This window comes from Nanorana parkeri, unplaced genomic scaffold (assembly GCF_000935625.1).
Source record: "Nanorana parkeri isolate BGI_ZX_2015 unplaced genomic scaffold, ASM93562v1 scaffold148, whole genome shotgun sequence".
NCBI classification, from domain to species: Eukaryota; Metazoa; Chordata; class Amphibia; order Anura; family Dicroglossidae; genus Nanorana; species Nanorana parkeri.
Window position 1 is genome coordinate 1241411 of NW_017306416.1, and position 21780 is coordinate 1263190.

Sequence of the window (21780 nt, forward strand, 5' to 3'; positions counted from 1 at the left end):
TCCCAACACATAGTTCCCTACTGCGGTGTGGTACAAATCTTACAGAATACAAACAGCTTGTGTTTTATTATTAAGAGCTGGAGTTCACTGGATTTTCGCAAGATCAAAGGAAATATTCCTTTAGAACACAAAAGTAAAACAAATGCAATTTGCTGCACCGCGGTCATGGACAGAGTGGCCGAGTACACAGTGCTGTGCATAACTTAGCAGCTTGCAAGTGACCTGCTGTGACCAGGAATACATTTTTCTCTCTATAAATTGCTTCAGTTTCAATTAATTATTTTGATTTCCTATGAACAATACAAAGAGTGTGAAAGGTGTTCATACTCACTGAAGTAACTTGTTTCATGTGCTTTCCTTCAGGCCTTGTCATTGACCATTTCGGGCAACGTTTGTACTGGGCAGACTTTGAACTGTCCGTCATTGGTACTGTAAAACTCGATGGCTCCGATATGATTATGGTGGTTACTAATAAACAAGGTATGTGAACATTAGCTTTATTCTGTATTTCAAAATTTTTATTATTTTCATCACAACATAAAATCACAACATACAACATTGCTCAATAAAACCTAATCACATTTATAACCATAGAGTTATAACTCTTGCCTGACAGTTTTCTTGTTCTCCGTCCTTGTTTATATACTGTAGCTGTATATTACTAACCTCAGAATGTTTTACGCATATAGTTTCTGAACATTTCCTTATAGGGGGTAGAGAAGCTATCTTATTGGACCTTGGTAAGGGTCCAATCTTGAATTGCTATTTTTCCCCCCAATATTTGCTTTGAACACCTGATGCTTTATTAAGAACCAGTCAGCAATAATTACGGGCCAGTCTAGAGGGCACCAGGTACCACCTAGAGAAGACTTTGAAATTAGCCTCCAATAGTGAGACATTAAGTAGTCCCCAGGTCGTCACCCTAGTGCGATGATTCCATATCTCTTCAGAGGTTACCATATTTAAATCCTGTTCCCAGGCTATCATGTATGGCTGTTTAGGGGGGGGGGCTCTGACATAATAGAGTAGAGCAGGGAGATCGCCCCTCTTTGATTAATAGGCTAGAGAAACCAGCGTTCATAAGGGGTGAGATCACTGCCCGAGTCACTTTTTGCAATTATAGTGCGCAGAAAGTGGTTGATTTGGTAGTAGCGAAATAGCTCCGACCCAGGCATGCTCAGAACCTCCCTGCAATACTCCAGAGTCATGGGCCTCCCCTTCCTGAGGTATTGGCTGATTAGCTTTATTCTGAGCACTAAACAATATATATTTTGTAAGGTTTACCCGTTTATGTTATAGTCTGAAAAAAATAGCAAGGATTGTGCACAGTTTCATCTGTAGCAGTCACCTTTTCCTTAAGGCTAGTATGCCTACTGGTACTTGGATGCCCCCAGGACTTAAAGCATGGAGCTATATTCACAGAACTGAGATGTTCCCCAGCAACCCTGGAGAGAGAGTTCACATACCGTGTCAGATGGCTTAAGGATGTGGAATGGTTCACAGTAGGTGCATTACACAGGAGTGCGTAGGATTAGTGACTGGCTGAATTCCAAGCTTGCAAGGGTTAGGGCTGGTAATAGGCAGTGGCAGAGACTTATCCAGGCAAGGTTATGGGCAGGCACCAACCAGTAGTGTAATACATTTTCCCGGCATGGATCAGGGCAGGAGGCAATCAGTAGTGTATTTGTTATTTAGACAAGGATCAGGGCAGACAGAAATCATATTCATTATCCATACATGGGTCAGGGCAGGTGGTAATTAGTAGCGTATCTGTTATCCAGGTCAGGGCAGGTGCCATACAGTAGTGTATCCATTATCCAGGCAAGGGCAAGTAAAGAGGAACAGTTAGAGGCATAGTAGCTGATAAGGCACTAGGTACAGGAGGCAGGGAGCTAATGCTATCTAGAGCCTTGTAATGTGCAAATAGGGCACCACAGAGCCACCAGCCATTCAGGGCAGAGGAAGTTGATGCAGGCATCCCCAAGCCACTGCCTAGCAATGGCGACACCTCCCACTGCTGGCCAGTGAAAGAGGAGCTGTTACTGGCAGCGCAGAGTATGTTACCCAGCCTCCAAAGCTGCTGAAGCTGGGGAAGAGAGAGCTGCTGAGCAGAGACTTCAGGGAGAGCAAGAGGCAGTGTAGAAGTGGAAGTGGAAATCAACATCAATGCTCATTAAAAGGTACACATGTGACTGTGAATATGGCCTAAATAGCGCATTACCATTCGCCCAATCACTACATGCCTAAACGTGAAGAGGACTCATTCTGGGACTTTAGAGATCATGTCACCAGTGATGTGCATAAGCTGCCATCGGTCATTTTGGTCCAGTCAATTCAATGTTGCCTTTTAATGTGACAAATATATAATTTTTTTTACAGATAGGTATTTCTTTACATGTGCTGTATATGTAATTAAAGCACTTGGCATAACCTTTCTTTTTTGGTGTAGTGGTCCTTTAAAACTAAACTTGTATGTCTGTTGTTTTTTTGTTTTTTGATGGACTAAGTTTTGGAGCGGGGATGTAAAAGTCTAAACCTTGGAGGTCTCGCTGTCTGATGCCTGTGGTGGTTATGGGGGACATAAAACAAAATGGAGTGACAGCTGAGTTGTAAAACATTTTAACAAACATCCTCATGCATCACCCACTGGTCAGAGCCCCGGCGTATTTTATGTTCTTAATAAACAGCCTAGTGGCTGACTTTATATGCCTTTCTCTCCCACAGGACTGATGTACCCTCACAGAATAGACATATTTGAGGATTACGTTTACGGAGCCGGTCTTAAAAATGGTGTTTTTAGAATACCGAAGTTTGGCAATGGCACGATGGAGTTTTTAAACTTGAACGTGGAAAAGGCAAAAGGTGTCTTAGTTGCACATCACTACAAACAGCCACATAGTAAGTAATGACATGAAAATTGTATTTGATTGGTTCAGATTGTATTGCTCTTGTAAGAAAATAAACAGCAAATCATAATGAATGCATGTCTTCTGGCTTTAGTGTATAAGGGAATCTTTGACTCAGTCATAATAAGAAATCAGATTTTCCTTTTTATTCCCCAAGCTGCAGGGAAGCTGATTGGCTCCTGTGGGCAGTAGTAATTCTTCCCTTATTCACTATTGATTCAAAGGGGGTATTGTTCTCTTATGCTAGCCAGAGACATGATGGTGGTTATGCAAGAGGACAGGATTATACTGTGGGGGTTTTCAGATGTTTCCTGCATTTACAGACATCCTGTTATGTGTGTATTCAAGCCCAGCTGAACTTCTAGTTAAACTGGGTAAATGTGTTACAGGTGCATTAAAACAAAAGGTGTTGAAAGTCTTAGAGATCATTTTCTGTAGAAAGCAGACACATAGTAGTAAAGCCTGTTTCCTGCCAGCATACTGCAAAGAAGGACCCTTGCTCTCTGTGTGGAAGCAGTGGTCTCTTTGCAGAAGTCTGACATGCTCCCTGTTAAATCAGTTCTAGAGCTCTCCAATCAGCAGTGAGCATGAGCTTTGCTGATTGCAGAGCTATAAGTCTGACTCTGCAGAGGGTTTGACAGACATTTGCAGAGAGTTTACTGCCTCCATACAAAAAACAAGGGACCTTCTCTGTAACTTGCTGGCAGGGGACAGACTTTTATACTCAGGCTGTGGCTGTTTTCTATTAAAAACCAACTGCAATAGTGTGTACACTTTTTATTTTAAAACCTCTATAATATACAGTATTTAGCTGACTAAAACTGAAAGTTCATTTGGGCTTTAATGTTGCAAAGAAGGGAGACAGAGTCCTCCCAACACAAACCCTTTCTGTTTGAAAAACATGACCTGAATGATCAGTTAGGGTTATCCACTGCAATTATGGATGTAAAGATTACTCATGAAGAGAGTAATAATTAGCTTCTGTGGGTACCTGACAGCTGTCACAGTCTGCACTACGAGGATCTAATTCAAACACTTGAATGAATGAATGAATGAATGAATGAATGAGGAGCATTGTTCTCTAATACTAGCCACATATATAATGGTGGCTAGGTTTTCACAGATTGACTGTATCTTTAAATGTTTCCAGCATAAGCAGACATTCTTATTGTGTGTATGTATATTTCTGTTGTGAAAAAGAGGGGCAAAGACTATCGGCACACAATGTCTCTGTATATGAAAAAAATAACCTAAGGAATGTCCTCTGCTACACTTTATAGTCACAAGTATGATGGATACCCAAATTATTGAGTTAAGGTATTGCCAGTGAAGGGTACTGTTAATTCTACAACACAGAAAGACATTTTACACAATTGTGGACCTCCAGCCTTGTGATAACAGTTTTGAAGAAGACCCTTTTCTGTTGCAGCATGACTGTGCCCTTGTGCGCAAAGCCATCCACATACAGGCATGGGTTGAGTAGTTTGGTGCGGAGGAACCTTAGTGTTCTGTGCAGATCCCTGACCTCAACACTACTAAACACATTTGAAATGAATTGAAAAGCTAAGTGTAAACTTGGCCTTTTTATTCATTCAGTCTCACAAATTATCCTTTGGATGAATGGGCTCACACTCCACAAGCTTATGAAATACCTTCCCAGGAGAGTGGAGCAAGCTAAGCTGCAAATGGACCAGCTTCATATTAATGCCCATAGTTTTATAATGGGATGTCCAACAAGTTTATAAAGGTGTGGTGGTCAGGTTTCCAAAAAATGTTTGGTCATGTAGATGCAAAGATCATTGGTTGAAGATAGTAATGATCACCTAATAGTCCTGATGACCTTTGTCTGAAGTTGCTTCATTTAGAAAATGTAAAGAACTGTTATCATAATCTTTAAAAACAAGTTTTGTGACATATTTCTTGACAGCGTTTTCTTGCTGTAAATATCATCTATTATCTAGCTTAACGACTCACTTAAAAAAAGAAACTTCCAAGACATATATAGGGGAGCTGCCATTGCTGCCTTACATTTAAAGAGCCACATTTGCAAGACATCATTATTTTTAATTCACTACTTAGTGAGTCACTGACATGAAAGAAGCACAAAGCTAGTGAATCGTCAGCACACCTAATATACACATACGTGTGTTAGTAAAGCTGAGAATGACAGCCCTGGAACCTGCACCTACAAAAGAAAGTTAGCACTGGCAGGTGTTATATTTTCACCCTGACAGGTTCCTTTTTCAGGACTGTACCTGCTATATTTCCAGATTGTTTTAATAATTTTTCCTCCTAACAGTGCCCAACCCCTGTTTGGATCTCAACTGTGAGTTCATCTGTCTGTTGAATCCCACCAGTGCTTCCTGTGTCTGTCCAGAAGGAAAAGCCTTAGTGAATGGAACATGCACAGACCAGAATTATGCAGGTTAGGAATGATTAAACTTTGACTTCTGTTGTGAATATGTATACTCTGTACCTTGTTTGCTGCACTCCGGGCAAGCAGCTAAATGCATAATTAAAATACACACTTGGAAGCTGTTGGATTGGCAATTCACCGCACAGTCTCAAAATGTACACATATCTACAACACAGCACACCCAGTCTGGTGACGTGACTTTTCTCTGCTGCAGTTAGGCAACACAGCTGGGTCACCCCCATGCCCCCTGCCTGTGACTGGGCAGGGAAGGAGCAGCAGACATCTCTCTACTCTTTTCACCTACTCCCTCTCACAGTCTGTTGCACAGGGGATTACTAGAGGCTTGGGTATTTGACAGCTACTGTACATTTAAAATGCATGCACTTTTAAAAAAAACAAATACATAATTTCATTTACTGGTGTACTTTTAAATCTGCCTCAGGGCCAGAAAAAGCAAACGATGCAACAGATTTAAACAAACCTAGAGATGTTCATACCTGCAGCAAACCTGTCATGGCCAAATTTAAGACCTTTCCTTGGACATTTCAAGCTAGAGCCAAAACTTGCCAGTGTCTTCCTGTGAGCTGTCACAGGAGGCCGAGCCGGCGGTGCGGGCAGGAGTCAGCTGTCAACATAGACCAAGCTCTCCTCCCCGCACTGCCCATTCTACCTCCTGTGACAGTGAGTCAGGATGGAAAGCGGGTACAAGCAGTAATTTTTGAAAGCCAAAGCTTGGACATTTTCAGCTAGAGCCAAAACTTGCCAGTGTCTTCCTGTGAGCTGTCACAGGAGGCCGAGCCGGCGGTGCGGGCAGGAGTCAGCTGTCAACATAGACCAAGCTCTCCTCCCCGCACTGCCCATTCTACCTCCTGTGACAGTGAGTCAGGATGGAAAGCGGGTACAAGCAGTAATTTTTGACTGTTTCTAAATAGTGGAAGAAGTGCTCTACATTGCTTCCTATTAATTCATGATTGTGGGCATAGTAAACATACTATCTCCACGGGTTATGAATAAACAGTAACATTCAGTATAGAGGCTTCCGGTTTATTCATAACAGGCGCTGCAGAAAGGATTGATGACTCTGTGTCCTCAATCTCTTTTTTTCTATTATGAAAGGGAAATATCAGGGGTCTGTTTAGACCCCTGATATGTCTCCAGAGCTCCCGACAATAAAGTAAAAAATAAATATCTGTTGATTATCTGAAGAACTAAACTTACCTGAGGCTAATAGCCCATGAATGCATATTGTAAACATGTGAAGTCTACATATGTCCATAATTTGAACCCTTTTAAAACCATTGTTAAAGAGGTTTTTGACCTCTGTTGGCACCTACAGGTGGCACCTCTATTTTTTTATCCACTGAAACCTCAGCACTGACATAATGTTACATGCCTAGATAGTCACATGGAAGCAATGCTCAAGCGTTCCTTCTCTGAGTCATTGAGCTGAGTAATATGTTTAGGTTTGGGACAGCAGTATGAAACTCTTTAACGCCAGACTAATCCTTATAACTGTAATGTTTTTGACTCCTGCAAAATCTCATAAAGAAAATACACGGAAATAGACTATTAATTCTGTTTAATTGACAACTTGGGGAGAGGATCAATTACATATTTCATACCAATTTTTAACAAAACCACAGGTTCCTCTTAGCAAAACTTTTTTTTGAAGCTTGATGCCATTCTTTCTTTATCACTATGCAGATGACTTATGCAAACTGACTTGTGAAAACAGCGGCAGATGTATAATAAATGAGAAGGGCGCTCTAAGATGCCACTGCTGGCCCAGTTTCTCTGGAGAAAGATGCGAGATGAACCACTGCACTAATTACTGCCTGAACGGAGGGACATGTACCGCTTCAGCTTTGGGTAAATATTTGTAATTAAACACGACATTCTCCTTAAGCCTCCTGCTCTCCTGTTTACTTGTTGTCTTCCAATGTGCATCCTGATTTTCCTTCTAATTATTAATTTGCGGTTCCGCTAATCATTAATCCTAGTTAATAATAATTGCATTTTTCCCCTCGACCAGCCATATGGAACAAGCGTTTAAGATAAATTAAAAACTTGACTTGATGTTGAAATAATCATCCACCCCCTTTTTTTTTATCGGGATGAAAATAGAATTGTTAAAAATAGGTTTGTCTAATGTCTGCAAAGACTTGTGCATAATCCAGCAATCTGCGTTCATATCCCGGCCTCCAGATGCAAGCGAAGTGGGAATTACTTTTGGGAGAGTTTGATAACAGGTGGCGCAGAGTTTTTCCAGAGCAGCACAACAAGCCGGTGACAAATTATGACAGGCGTATGAATCGCAAACAGACAACGATGCCGCATCATGAATAATGCATTATTAATGCTACCAGGCGTGCTTCATGGTCCATGGGATTTGAGACTGTTTGGTGGAACGAGTGATATGTTGTGCGTCTTATTGTATGGGTGCTTGAGGATCCTGAAATAACTTGTCAAAGGATGAAAGAACGACTTGACAACTGCGAGGAAGCATAAATAATCATTTAGTTGGGTGCACTACCATGTTCTTGGATCTGTACCTGCTATTGGCTAACAAGATATAGCTCTTAGAAAAGCTGTTGTCCATTTATGGGCAAAGAGACAGGTTTGCATGATAGCCCAACCCTTCAGCTGGTGATAATTACCTTGTCCTTGCTTCCTCACCAGCTCTCATTAAACCGGTGTAGCCCCATGACATTACCCATATGTGGGGGAGCATTTGACTATCACCCCTTCCTCTAAAAATGCAGTAATGGGAGCCAAAATGTGCCAGTTACTAGAGTTGAACGTTGACAAATGGAGATTGAGGAAAGTTCCTTCCAGGTTGGGCACCACATCAGTGTTATCTCAAGGAGTCTAATAAGCCCTCTCAGCTCTTCTCATGTACAACAGAAAACTTCCCATTATGTTGTTAAAATTAAGACAGGAGGAGTTTTTCTGTAGTTTAACAAATGACAATTGGACAGGTCTAATATTGACAGTTTAATACAGTCTTTAAAGGGATTAAACATGGAAAAATGTACATGTATTGCAAAGATGATATATATATATATATGTGTGTGTGTGTGTATATATAGCAGTATAAGCAGTTCAAGTCCAGTGAATAATCTGAAATTGGTACACAGGTAAGCGGTAAACTGTTAGAGGTGAAAAAAATAAGTTTAAGTTAACAAAAGCTGAAAAATAATTACATAGTTACATAGTATTTGAGGTTGAAAAAAGACACAGGTCCATCAAGTTCAATCTTTGTGTGTGTGTTGTGCAAATAATAATGTACATTTCTCAGTTATACAACAGTTTCCTATACCATTAAGCAGCACTTGGAAACTGGAGGAAACTGGCAGACCCAAAACCACAACAGAATCAGAAGACAAGTTTCTGAGAGTCAACAGCTTGCATGGCAAGCGGGTCACAGGACAACAGCTTCAAGCTTAACACTGATCAGAAAGGGCAAGTCTCAGCTTCAAGTGTGAAGAGAAGACTTTGAGCTGCAGGTTTTACAGGTCGAGTGGCAGTAAGAAAGCCATTGCTAAGATGGCAAAATAAGAAAAAGCACCACCGGTAGACTACTGAAGAGTGTAAGAAGGCCTTTTGGACCAATTAATCAAAATTTGAGATCTTCAAATCATCACGCTGGGTTTTTGCACGCCTTTAAGTAGGCAAAGAATCGTTTCTCATAAAATTTTGTGTTAGAGAAATATTGGTTTGCCCTGGGAGACATCCAGTGAGCTCCTGACTTGCACTGTGCATCTGCTGCACCAAAATCCCAAGCAGTTCTTGGCTCTGCACAGTTCTACCCTGCTAGGCTAAAGAACACTTCCCCTATGTTCTGAAGATGATGAGAGGGGGGAAGTGTTCTGTAGTTCAAATCAGCAGCGGGCAGCATCAGGATAACCCCTGGAGAGGAAGCCTGTTACTAGCAGGAAAATATAGGAAAAGCAGCCTAAAAATAAAAGCAAATGAATGTAGCTACTGCTGAGCTGCCATATATTGCATTTTTGTTCCTAGGTTTGAATAGACTTTAACATGCACTGATGAAATGATGGACTTTCCTTTGTTATAACATTAAAAAAAGGCAAAAGATGCTCTTCAAAAAACATGTAAAATGCATCAAAAGAAGCTTCAGATCATGAAAACTTTGGGTTTTTGTTTCAGAAATGTGCCCACAGCCATTTTCATAATAGCATCAAGCCAAATGCTGACATTTTGGAAGTATATTTTGTGTCCTTTTTCTCTCATCCAAAAAAACCAAACAATTTTTAAATGTTGCAGTTTCATAAATAAGTTATAACCGGCACTGCAGCTGAAATACATTGTGCGTACTCGCTTTGAATTGTAACAACTGTCACACGATAATCTGTCTACCATCAAAATTATTTCTACATCTCTAACTTCAACATTTGCACATCCTGCTCTGTGATTGATAAAAAGGATGGGCTACTCAGTGGCAGTAATGAAAATCAATTGGTGTTTGTGAAAGTGAATAATTATGTTTACAAACACCTCTGGCACAGGAATTTAAAGAGCCTGAAGGTGAACAAGATTATAAACATGTCAGCCACAATTTGCAAGTGATTAATCAGTAATAGGGGAATATACATGTAGTCTAGGGAGATGACTGCTGTCTTGCTGAGAATATGGAAGTTGCAGCTGGTGCTTGCATGTGGCTCATGTTGTAGTTCAGTTATAACACCATGTATGTAGTTATGTATACCGCTGGATATTTTTAAAGATAAAGTGTCATTGTCTTATATTTACAGCAGGGTTATTCACTAAAGGGTGAAGAGTTTGGAGAAGGCAGGAGAAGGGAACAATCTAGGCCAAAATAGCTGATTTGGAAAGATTCTGCAATTCAGCTCATTTTCCAGTTCAGCTATGTTGTCCTAGATTGTTCCCTTCTCCTGCCTTCTCCAAACTCTTCACCCTTTTGTGAATAACCCTGTTAGTCTTCCCTGGTTCCTCTCTCCTCCTCCCCTCATTACATGTTTAAATAAAACCTTTCATCAGGGGCAGACTGACAACACATGGGGCCCCCGGGCAATACAAGATTATGGGGCCCCCTTGTGCTCCGCCCATATATAAGTCCCTCCCACACGCCCCGCCTGCATAGAATTCTTGTGTCACAGAAATTTTTTTCTCCACATTATTTTTCAAATAGTGGGCCAATTCACTAAGAGATGAATGGTCGGGGAACTGGTGGGAGAATTTCAAAATCTAGACTAATATAGGCAATTTGAAAGTGAGCTAAATGGCAGAATGCATGGCAGACCTCAGACCGGAACCAATACATGTCACACTTCAGATCAGAATCAATACATGGCAGAACTCGGGCCGGAAACCAATACACGGCAGATTGGGCAGTTAGAATGACACATACACAGCGACATCTCTGGGATCAGCCATCACACATAGTCTGATCCCTGTGGGATGTCATCCACACACACGCGTTAATACTCACCTAATTCCTGAATCCAATGACAAGCGCAGCCTCCCGTCTCTCACGCTGTCAGAAGCTGCAACAGAGCATGCTGGTTAATACTTAAAATGCAGGCGGGCTGACCGGGCGCAGATGGCAGAGAGGCAGCGGCGAGGGGACGGTCAGTGAAGGGCCCCCTGATGGCCGCGGGCCCTCGGTCTGTGTCCGACTGCCAGAATAGTCAGTCCGGCCGTGGTTTTCATTACATACCATATTTTAGACTCAGTGATGTCATCATTGGGTCCCTATGCTTTTCTATGCTATGCAGGTCATGGCTGGTGGGAAGGGTCAACAGGGTGCTGTATCTAGATTCCTAAAAACATAACAGCACCCTGCCTCAATACTCTTCTTAAGAGCCCTCTGTCCTAATGCAAGCAGTGGGCTGGCTCTTGGGAGAGCTTATGTAAATACTGGGGGCCCCCGGTTCGAATCCTGGCCAAGGCACTATCTGCAAAGGAGTTTTCATGTTCTCCATGTGCCTGCATGGGGTTTCTCTGGGTACTCTGGTTTCCTCCCACACTCCAAATACATGCTGGAAGGTTAATTGGCTCCTATATAAATTGGCCCTCGTATGTGAGATGGGGACCTTAGATTGTAAGCTCCTTGAGGGCAGGGGCTGATGTGAATGTGCAACTATGTAAAAGCGCTGTGTAAAATTGTCAGCGCTATATACATACCTATAATACATAAATAAATAAATATCAAAATGCCTTAATGGGTGGGTGTCAGCCTGGTGGAGGTGGCATTCTTTAGCAGACTGTATTTGCAGGCAGATCACCCTAGCACCCACATGTGATGCTGAGCCTAAATGAAAGAACCAAAATTCAATAAATGGATGGGGTGAGCCAGCGACAGTCAGACTGGGGAGGAAAGAGCTAGAACAGTGGTTCTAAACCTTTCTAGGGCCGGGACCCCTTGGTATCATTTGCCAAGTTGTGATGACCCCCAACCGTAAAATTTAGTGATGCAACAAAACTAGTATCTGTGTGGGCCCTCAGAAGGCTATGCAGGCTCTCAGGTGGCTAGTGGAACTCTCTGGTGGCGTCCAGTGCGGGCTCTGTGGTGCCCAGTGCGGGCTCTGTGGTGCCCAGTGTGGGCTCTGTGGTGATCACGCACTCACTTCCCCTCACTCCTGCCTGCTCCCCTCTCTCTGATCCTCTCCGGCCGCTGCTGCTGCAGCGCCATCAAGGAGAACTGACACTGCTGCGCTAGGGGGAGGCTGATGAGCCTCTTACCTAGAGCAGCACAAGGCATATAGGGACCCCTTCAACTGTGAGTTGCGACCCACTTTTGGGTCGCGACCCACAGGTTGAGAACCACTGAGCTAGAAGATGCTGTATATCCTCCAGCCAGGCAATGAGATTGGCTCTATCAAAGATGTACAAAGCTAACACACCACGATTAGGATCTATTTTTTTTTTTTTTAAAGTGCCGGTTATATTCAGCTAAGTCCAATAGGATTTGGAAAATTGCAATACATGGCTATATAAAGATATTCATGGTTGTGTTAAAACATTGTGAATTGAGCTTAAAGTGGAAACTGGTAATGTTTTATCTGTCATTTTTCATGTCCTATGCCATTGGTTCCCAACCACTGGGCCATGGTCTGCTTCTGGACCACAGCCTCCCTCCTGCCAGGACGTGGCTTCCTGTCTGCTGACCTGTGAGAAATTATAGCTGAGTGCATTACAGATTACTGAAAACACGAAGCACACAGCTCACCCCTATCATGTTTCCCCACAATCCACATTGGGTGTACGAATGACTCTCTTCCGGAGTAATAGGCTCACAAACTGTGCTCACTGTGGAACCAGCACACGATAATCTTCCAAAGAAGTTCAACTTTATTCCACATGCATCTGTACAAAGCACAACCGCTGACGCATTTCTGACTGGCCTTAGTCTTATTTGGAAGATTATTGTGTGCTCGTTACAGATTACACTGAATGAGCTGTGGGACATTGGCTTTTTCATACAGTTAAGTTGTCCCAAAAAAAGCCCAGTTACCGTTTGTTATCTATAACTTCCTACAAACCCACAGCACCCTTCTTACCCTACAATTTCTTTGCACTCTCACCCTCATGCCTTCCACACTCTCCTTTACTGCTCCACCTCCCAATATGACTGCAAAAGTGAAAATACACTTTACGCTTTAATAAGACAACATTGTCAGGTCTGTATTTGCTATAATGGCATTCTTGGCAGGTGCCAAGGCAGGCAGTGCTAGAGGGAAAGCACCAAGACTTAATGTGGACCTTGCAGTAGAATGCAAGGTCGGCTTACACTGTCTGTTCTCCTCCCCCTTTCCAGATTACCTACAATTATTAGGTATACAATGTGCTTGCTCTGGCATAGTACTCATGAAATAAGAGGCCAGGAATTAACACAGCCTTCTAAGCCACAACCTAAAACTAAAAGAACACTCTTGGGCGAACCAACCTTTAAATGTGGAACGTCACACCACCAGTGGGAAGAATAAAAATCTTTCTCAAGTTTTTATCCCAACAAGGAATATTTCCCTTAATTTATTTCCCATGTCAGTGGTCACCAGCACCTCATAAGAGGGGTGATCTCTCAATTGAAAAACCCTAATAACTTACTAATTGCAAGTAGTCTGCAGGGGCCTTATCTTGTAGCTAATTTTATGTTAGCATGGAAGCTGATTGCATTATTTGATGCTATGGGTAAGCTCACTAGACTTACATAGTCACATAGTTACATAGTATTTGAGGTTGAATAAAGACACAGGTCCATCAAGTCCAACCTATACATGGAATACATTTATCAAGTGCCTAAATGGTTGTAAGACTGGATTAAAATTTGCAGAGTGACTGTAAAAAGAAGTGGATGCTGAGACCAATTTCTAATTCTGAAAGAAGCTCAGTAAGACCTCCGTCCAATCAGGGAGCAGACTACCACAAAATGGCTGCAGACATTTTTTTGAGCTCAGGAAAATGCCTGCAAATGTAATCTCTATTAACAATATTGCATTTCATTTGGATGAGGTTACCTGGGTAGCACAGGCTGTGGGTGGAGCAGGCAGCAAGCAGCACATTGATGTGTCTCAGTTGGGAAGCATTGATCCAGGGTACTTTTAAAACCTAAAAGATTGCACATGTGACCTCCGCTTAAACCTTAATAAAATGGTGAACGATCTAATAACTCATTATATCCACCCAAATGTTAAACTTCTCAACAAATCCCACCAGCGAGACATTCATTGTCAGTTTGCTCTCCGTTAAGCCTTTTGGCAAATTCCTAGGCGGACATTACGCCGCTAGACTTGGGGGCAGCTTTAATTAAAATTTATAAGTTTATGACAGTTGTATTGAACTACAATAATTGAACCAGGAAAATGTCATCAGTTAATTAAAGGCACACATCTGAGAGACATAATTAAAACTTTAGATTTAGTTGGAAAGTTCTTGAGCAAACCAAATTAATAAGATTTCATCGGTAATGAACAGAAACGTTATTACGGCCTGTGGAATGAGTTTTACATTCACGGAACGTCAGAGAGGAGAGTGCATGCTTTTTTGTACTAAATTATGTAAGTCCTTAATAACTGAATCATATTTGGAATCATCAACATTACAAAGAAAATTGTTTAATAATTACTACAAAAGAACATTTAGCTAGCAGCTTGATGACGAAATTGCGAAGAGACTAAATAAAAACTGTTTTTCCTGATAAAAGTAATTTTCTCCCGAAATTGATGTTCGAGTTTTCCCATCTGTAAAAAAGGGTTCATTCATACTTTTTATTTGCTCGAGATTTTAGTAGAGATGAGGCTGGGCTTGCCCCTGGGCTGGTCCCACTCAAAATTCTGCCCACAACCCCCTGCTCCCAACCCAATTAGTTGCAGAGAGGTGCATTCTCTGCCCCACAGCTATATATCACATGGGTGGGTAATGCCTCAGCTGCAACTGCCAACACTGACTGAGTCAGGAGGAGAGGGTGGCGGTCAGAGTTTTGAGTGGGCTTGGGTGAACTCAGGCAAACTGGGTTTGTACCAAGCCGAGCTTTATGTATAGTGGTGAGACATCCTGATGGCTATATATAATGAAGGTGTCACTCTTAGCTTTATTCCTCAAAGTACCAATACACAACAATTGAATAACAACCAAAGAACAAAGAAATTCACTAAAATGCATCACATGTCCATCATGCCTACCTCTATGGCCAAAAGAATGTGGACACTCCTCCAAATTATTGAGCCCAAGTGTTTCCAGTTATTGGTATTGTTAATACTACAGCACGTATCTAAAATACATTTTAGATAATTGTGTCTTTCCAACCTTGTGGCAACAGCTTTGGGAAGGCCATTTTCTATGGCACAAAGCCAGCTCCGTAATAACATGGTTAGATAAGTTTGTTTTGGAAAAAGTATTTCCCTACTGAACATCTTTGGAATAAATTGGATACCCAGTCGTGAGCCAAGTCTTCTATCCAGCATCAGTACCTGACCTCAAAAATGCTTTTTTTGGCTGAATGGGCCCAAATTCCGACTGACACACCTGACACTCCAAAATCTTGTGTAAACCCATCCTAAAAGGGCAGATGTTGTTGCAACTGTAGAGTGGGGATGATCAGGGCTAACTCCTTATTAATGCCCATAGTGTTAAAATGGAATGTCCAACAAGCTAATATAGGTGTGATGATCAGGTGCCCACATACATTCAGCCATATAGTGAACATATACTTTTGAATTGTGTGCAAAAACACAGTATAGGTATAGGCTGGACTGTGTGCACTCATCATGTACTAGAAAATGTAACAGTGTTTGCTAAAAATGTTCCATGTTTTATAAATTCACAAGCAAATCGGAAGACTTCATGTATTCTACCCTTGTCTGAAGCAGCAGACTTTATGGTTTGAAACTCCCTGCATTACCTAGTTCTACTAGAGCAATTGGTGTCTATTACATTTTACAGTTAGTTGATCTGTTGGTGACCCAGATAACTAAATATGCAGCAGCTGAAAATCTGATTTTATATTTTAGACTTGGAACATTTTTTTTTCTCTTTTCCTTCTGTTAATGTGATTGTGAAAAGGTTGCAGAATATTATTCACTGCTTAGAGAAGTTATACTTACTTAATTCAGCACTGGAATTTCATAGAGAGGGATATTTTGGTACAAGCACATAGTAATTTGAACAAAAAGGTTGAATTAAGTGAATAGAAATCTTATTTTAGGCTGTTACATAGATACCCCTGTAGAATAAAGTGGATTGTGTTTGGAATGTTAAAAAAAACTATTCATAGAATAATACAGTCAGACTAAATTATGGAAGATTGAGTAAGTGTATTGCTTAAAATGCATGTCTTCTTTTTCTAGAGCAGTCTAGAAATTCCTACTGATAGATCGCCATCTTATGGCAGTAGACTCAAGCTCAGATGGCACACATACCCTTTCCTGTCCCTGTCTGTGACATCACACAGTGGCTCCCCTCTAAGAGTCTGTTAGGAAGACCAAAAGAACTGTTTTATGTATATGTGTATGTGTGTATATATATAGATATAGATCTATATATATATAAGGTTTTTATAACACAAATAGGGGAATAGGGAGTTACGCTATAGACAACAAATATATATATTATCATTCAGAAAATAGAGTTAACATCATGTACTGTGAAATATTTATAGTTAAGGTTACATTATTTCGTAAAATACCTGTTCTGGACATACGAGGGTTGATTTTGTAAAGGTAAATAGGCTGTTCACATAGTAAAGTAAATTTTCACTTTGTAAAGGCATTTTCCCTTAGCTTAGGGAATGAGGTGAACCTTCTATCATCCAATCATGTGCACACAAGACAAATACAGTTTTTTTAAAACTACCCCTGCATATGATTGGGTATTCTTTGCAAAGTGAATTTTCACCACATTAACTTTGCCAAGAGAAAATTCCCTCTGCAAAGTGAACATGCGCTAATCCTTTATCAACCCCATTGAGGAAGGGTATTCCTATTACTTTTTCAAACTTCAGAAAATATGATTGCTAAAACAACCTACTTTAATTACACAATAAGTCAAAATAATTCAAACTTAAGACAAACGTTTGGGCAAGTCATATGGGATAGCTCTCTGGGGGCATCCTGTACACACAGTAGAGGACACCCCCAGTGTTGCTATGGAGGAAAGGAAGCAATATTTGCATTGGAAAATCCTAACTGCTGTTGGCTTATATGAAGAGTTAATATTTAAAGTTGAACTTAACTCAAAAAGTAAAGATTTGCTATTTTATAGGGACATTTTTTAGGAAATGTTAATTTGGCATAACCAATGCCCTGAAAAATCTACCTATTGTCTGAAATTCCTCCTGAAAAAAAGAACATTCCCCTTCCTGGTATATCTGAAGGTCCCTAGGCACTCATCTAAGGTACTGCTGCCTCTGATTGCTAGTATCAAAAGAATTGGCCTGAGGTTTGGTTATATCACTACTGTGCTGCTCACTGTTCTCCTTGCTGGAAGCTCCGACCTGAGGAACCAAAAACCCTACCAAGCTTCTACCAAGATGACCTCCTCCAAAAATAGACACAATACAGAACAAGGCATTTTATGCCCTTTGCTTGCTTATTTTAGGCGTAGCTTCTAGAATTCTAATTATCTTTGAGGACATTAAATTACCAACATGGAATTGATAGGCGATTTTCTTTGAAACAGTTAACTTTAAACAGTTAACTAGGTTCAAAAGAACATGTGCAAGTCCAGCATATCACAAGTTGCAGGTGACACGATCTTCTCTATCTATGCCATGGACAGCTGAAGTAGAACTAAAGCCATTAGGGAGATTAGTCTTCACTTCCTCTCCGATAGTCACAACAGGAGGTGAGAGGAAGTCTGTCCAAAGGGAGGAAAATCCCTGGTGGTCAGAAGGGTCACCAGAACTAATGTCCCCATTGGAAGATTCCTGTTCTGATGAGAACCCAACATTTGGCATTTTTCTTCACTTTTAGTGATAACAATAACAAAGGCAAAAAGAGAGAATTAACAGGGACACAGACGGCAATAAAAGCTGACGGGTGTTCTAATCCCACCCCACTGATCCAAATCTCCACTCCCCGATCCAAAACTAAAAAAAGTTTGGGTTTCAGTTACACTGTAAATGCATCTTTGGAATGCTTGCAGGCATTCAGGCTTCTTAAGTAAAGCATTCCAAAGTGCATTTACCAAAAGAGACCAATCAGAATTGATGTTTTACTGATGGAGTCAAGTAAAATTTGTTTGGTTGGTATACTGTGGAGAATTGCACTGGCCACTTAAAGTGGACCTTTACCCCCTCTCACTAAAAATAACACCAACATGCAACTCTGCATGCTGATACAAAATCATATTACAATCTTTAGCTAAACAAACAGTTTTCTTTTACTTACAATTATAGTTTTTCAACATCCTGCTCCTCTTTGGCACAAATGGTGTAATCGTGCCCAAGCATTGCATCCTGGGAGGGTTACATCAGCCGAACATTGATGGAAAATATTTTCTGTAATCTCACAAGATCTCAGAGAAAGGCATTTTCCTCCCCTGAGATGATGCGCATGGTCACATGTCCTAGTCACATGTGCCAGAGTTCCCGGAAGTAAAGGGAGATGGATGAATCTGCCCTTAGTAAAAATGGCCACAGTGAGAAGAATGGGGAGGTAAAGAAAAATAAGGTATGCAAAGAGTACAACGCTGGGGGGCGTGGTCAGCAGCCGCATGTACGCAGTCGCATCTGAGACGAGCTCTCCTCCGGTATCCTGCCTTCCATCCTGTGGCTTACCTTGCAGTTCTCCTGTCCCACGCCGGCTTGTAGGAGAAGTTCCCCTGATCCTCACGGTGCCGTTTGGAGGGGGTAAGAGGGCGCACTGATCCGCGGAGATGTCCAAGAAGGAGAAGGGCAAGCTGGGCGGCCTTACGGTCCAAGATGGCGGCGACGGCGGTTCCCAGGCTCCGCTCCAGACCCCGAGCAAAGTGGCTGGAGATAAGACCAGGGACCCGGCAGTGCGGCTGGAGCGCTTTGCCCACCACCCGGACACTCCTAAGCAGCAGAGGCTTACCTACTCAGGGGATCGCGGCTCCCGGAGAGAATCCGTGGGTGATCTTGATATGTCGGACTCAGAGGGCCTGGATGATCCTGTGGTGACTGTGAGTACTGCAGCTAAGGCTGCTAAAGGCTTCAAACCACCTAAGACCAAACTTAAGGCAGCTGAGCCCACTATTGCGGATGTGTATTCTGCTGTCCAACTCTCCAACTCTGCACTAAATGTCCTAACGGAGGAGGTGCAGGGGATGAGAGCGGATATTTCATTTATTCGCCACGACTTGCAAAAAGTGCGTGAACGCACGACAGCTTTGGAGGGTAGAGTGAGTGATTTAGAAGACTCTACTGCCCCTTTAACTTCAGAAGTCAAACTGGCGATGCAGAAGATACATGTAAACTCCCAGAAGTCCGATGACATAGAGAACCGGCTGCGCCGCAACAATATACGTGCTGTTGGTATCCCAGAACGTACTGAAGGAGCTAATGCCACTGATTTCATTGAAAATTGGCTGTCCGAGGTCTTTGGGAAAGACTATCTATCCTCACTGTTTGCTGTCGAGAGGGCTCATAGAGTCCCGTCCCGTCCCCTGCCACCTGGGAACCCCCCTAGGCCTCTGTTGATCCGGCTTCTTAATTACAGGGACAAGGAACGCATACTACGAAAGGCGAGAGAGTTGGGCGAATTATCCCTGGCCGGCTCGAAGGTCATGTTGTTCCCGGACTTCTCTAGGGAGGTGCAACTACGCAGAGCCAAGTTTCAGGAAGTAAAGAAACATCTGCAACAACTGCACCTCGCTTATTCCATGATATACCCCACGAGGCTCCGTGTGGTTGCGAATGGCGAGACCCACTTCTTTGATCACCCTGAGCAGGCCTCATCCTGGCTGGAAAAGATTGCTGGCCGTTGTGGCCTGGATAATTGACCATCTCTGCCTTGGTCACTGCCTGTGGTTATTTTTCTTCTGGCGCTCCTTCCAGTTCCCTACAAGCAACATACCATTTGTTTTTACTGCAAGGTGGCCTTCATGCCCCCGATGTTGTGGGGGAGGGGAGCTTTCCTCCCAGGTTTCTAGACGACCACTCACCTGACGGAGTCAATGTTGTCTACAAGCACTGGGTTGTCCCTGGAGTTCAGGGCTGCAGCTACCTTTCCCCGAAGGTTTCCCTGCGTGGACGGTTTTTACGGGTTTCTCCGTTTGTTGTTATTTAATTTACGTTACTCAGTTTTTTTCCTTTTTTTTAGTTGCCTGCTGGGTTTTTTTTCTTTTTTTCTCTGTTTTTATTTGGATGTTTTTTTTTTCACTCGAGGTGTTCTACAATGTGCAACTTCAGTTGAACTACATTTTTGCCTACATGTCTGTATATGCCGATGTTTTCCACTGTATGACATGTCCTCGAAATGCCGGATCACTTAATTAATCTGGTCTCCTGGAATGTGAGAGGTCTGGGAGACACTGTGAAGAGGAGATCTGTTTTTAGTCATATTCAGCGTAGCAATCCCTCCAATATCTGTTTGCAGGAGACACATCTAACCTCTGATACCTCTGGTACCCTGAACAGACGTTTATGCCAGGTTGGCTACCATTCATGTTACTCCCCCTACTCGAGGGGGGTCTCCATACTTGTTCATAAAACCCTGCCGTTCTCCTGCACACGGGTAATGGTGGATGCTGCGGGGAGGTACGTGTTCCTACACTGCCGTATTTATGAGTTGAACTGTGTTGTTGCCTCTGTATACATCCCACCACTGTTCTCCAGTGATGTGCTCAAAGACCTTGCTCGGTTTCTGCCTGATAAGCTGCCACTTCCGGTACTGGTGTTGGGGGACTTTACTAACGTCATGAATGTAGGCATGGACAGGTTTCCGCAACCCTCGCCCAACGTACGTGTCCAGAACACTCCGTTTAGTAACCTCTGCGCGGAAATGGGGCTGCTGGATTTGTGGCGCCTGTCCAATCCTGCTAACCTGCAATATACCTGCTACTCCAAATCTCATAACACTCTTTCGCGGATTGACGACGCCCTGGGAACGTCGGAGCTGGTGCCCTACACATCGAGAGTTGAGATACACTCTAGATGTCTCTCGGATCATTCCATACTTTCTGTCCAGCTCTCCCTCGGTAGACCCCGCTCGATGCTTCCCTGGCGTCTCCATCCCTACTGGCTGACACTGTTTACGGATAATGCATCACTGGAGAACGATATTTCCTTTTTCCTGTCAGTGAACATCCCTTCTGCTCCCTTGGGGGTGGTCTGGGATACATTGAAAGCCTATGTCAGAGGTGCATTGCTTAGGAACATCTGCTCGGTTAAGTCTAGGTCTAGACGTGAACTGGATTTGGCTTATCAGATGGTGGCAGATAGCGAGCAGGCGTTCATAGGCAGCCCTAATGATGGTACTAAGGGAGTCTGGCAGGAGGCTCAGCGCTCTTTATCTACTTTGTTGACAGCACAATCTCAGAACAAACTGTTTTTCACTAAGCGGGTGTTTTGGGCAGAGGGAGATGTGGCAGGTAAACTTCTGGCTCAGGTGGCTAGAGCACAGCAACCCACCTCGTATATCGGGGCTATTTCTGACCCGCTGGGGACCACGCATTCAGATCAGGGGAGGATGTCGGACATCTTTAGTACATTCTATGCTTCTCTATATAGGACGAGTCGGATCTGGATGATTATCTAGCAAATATACCTATACCTTCCCTTGCGGCGGCGGACAGACTGGAATTAGAGGCTCCCATTACTATGGAGGAACTGGAGTGGGCCATGGCTAGTTTCCCAAGCGGGAAGGCCCCTGGGCCGGACGGCCTTCCTATTGAAGTTTATAAGACATATCCCACGACACTACTCCCTACCCTTCTGGATACTATTAACAATGCCTTTACTGTAGGCATCCTCCCTGCTTCTATGTATGAGGCCACTATTATTGTTCTGCCAAAAAAGGG

The 21780-nt window shown here is 42.6% G+C and overlaps 1 protein-coding gene across 1 annotated transcript in view; it reads left to right on the forward strand.

Annotated features, from left to right (window-relative positions):
• Positions 1-21780, forward strand: part of LRP1B (LDL receptor related protein 1B) — a 1026358-nt gene that overhangs the window by 946467 nt on the left and 58111 nt on the right. The window contains exons 81-84 of the mRNA XM_018554232.1: positions 364-480; positions 2725-2898; positions 5206-5331; positions 7027-7191. Of these exons, the coding sequence (XP_018409734.1) occupies positions 364-480; positions 2725-2898; positions 5206-5331; positions 7027-7191 (582 nt within the window). The remainder of the gene's footprint in view (positions 1-363; positions 481-2724; positions 2899-5205; positions 5332-7026; positions 7192-21780) is intronic.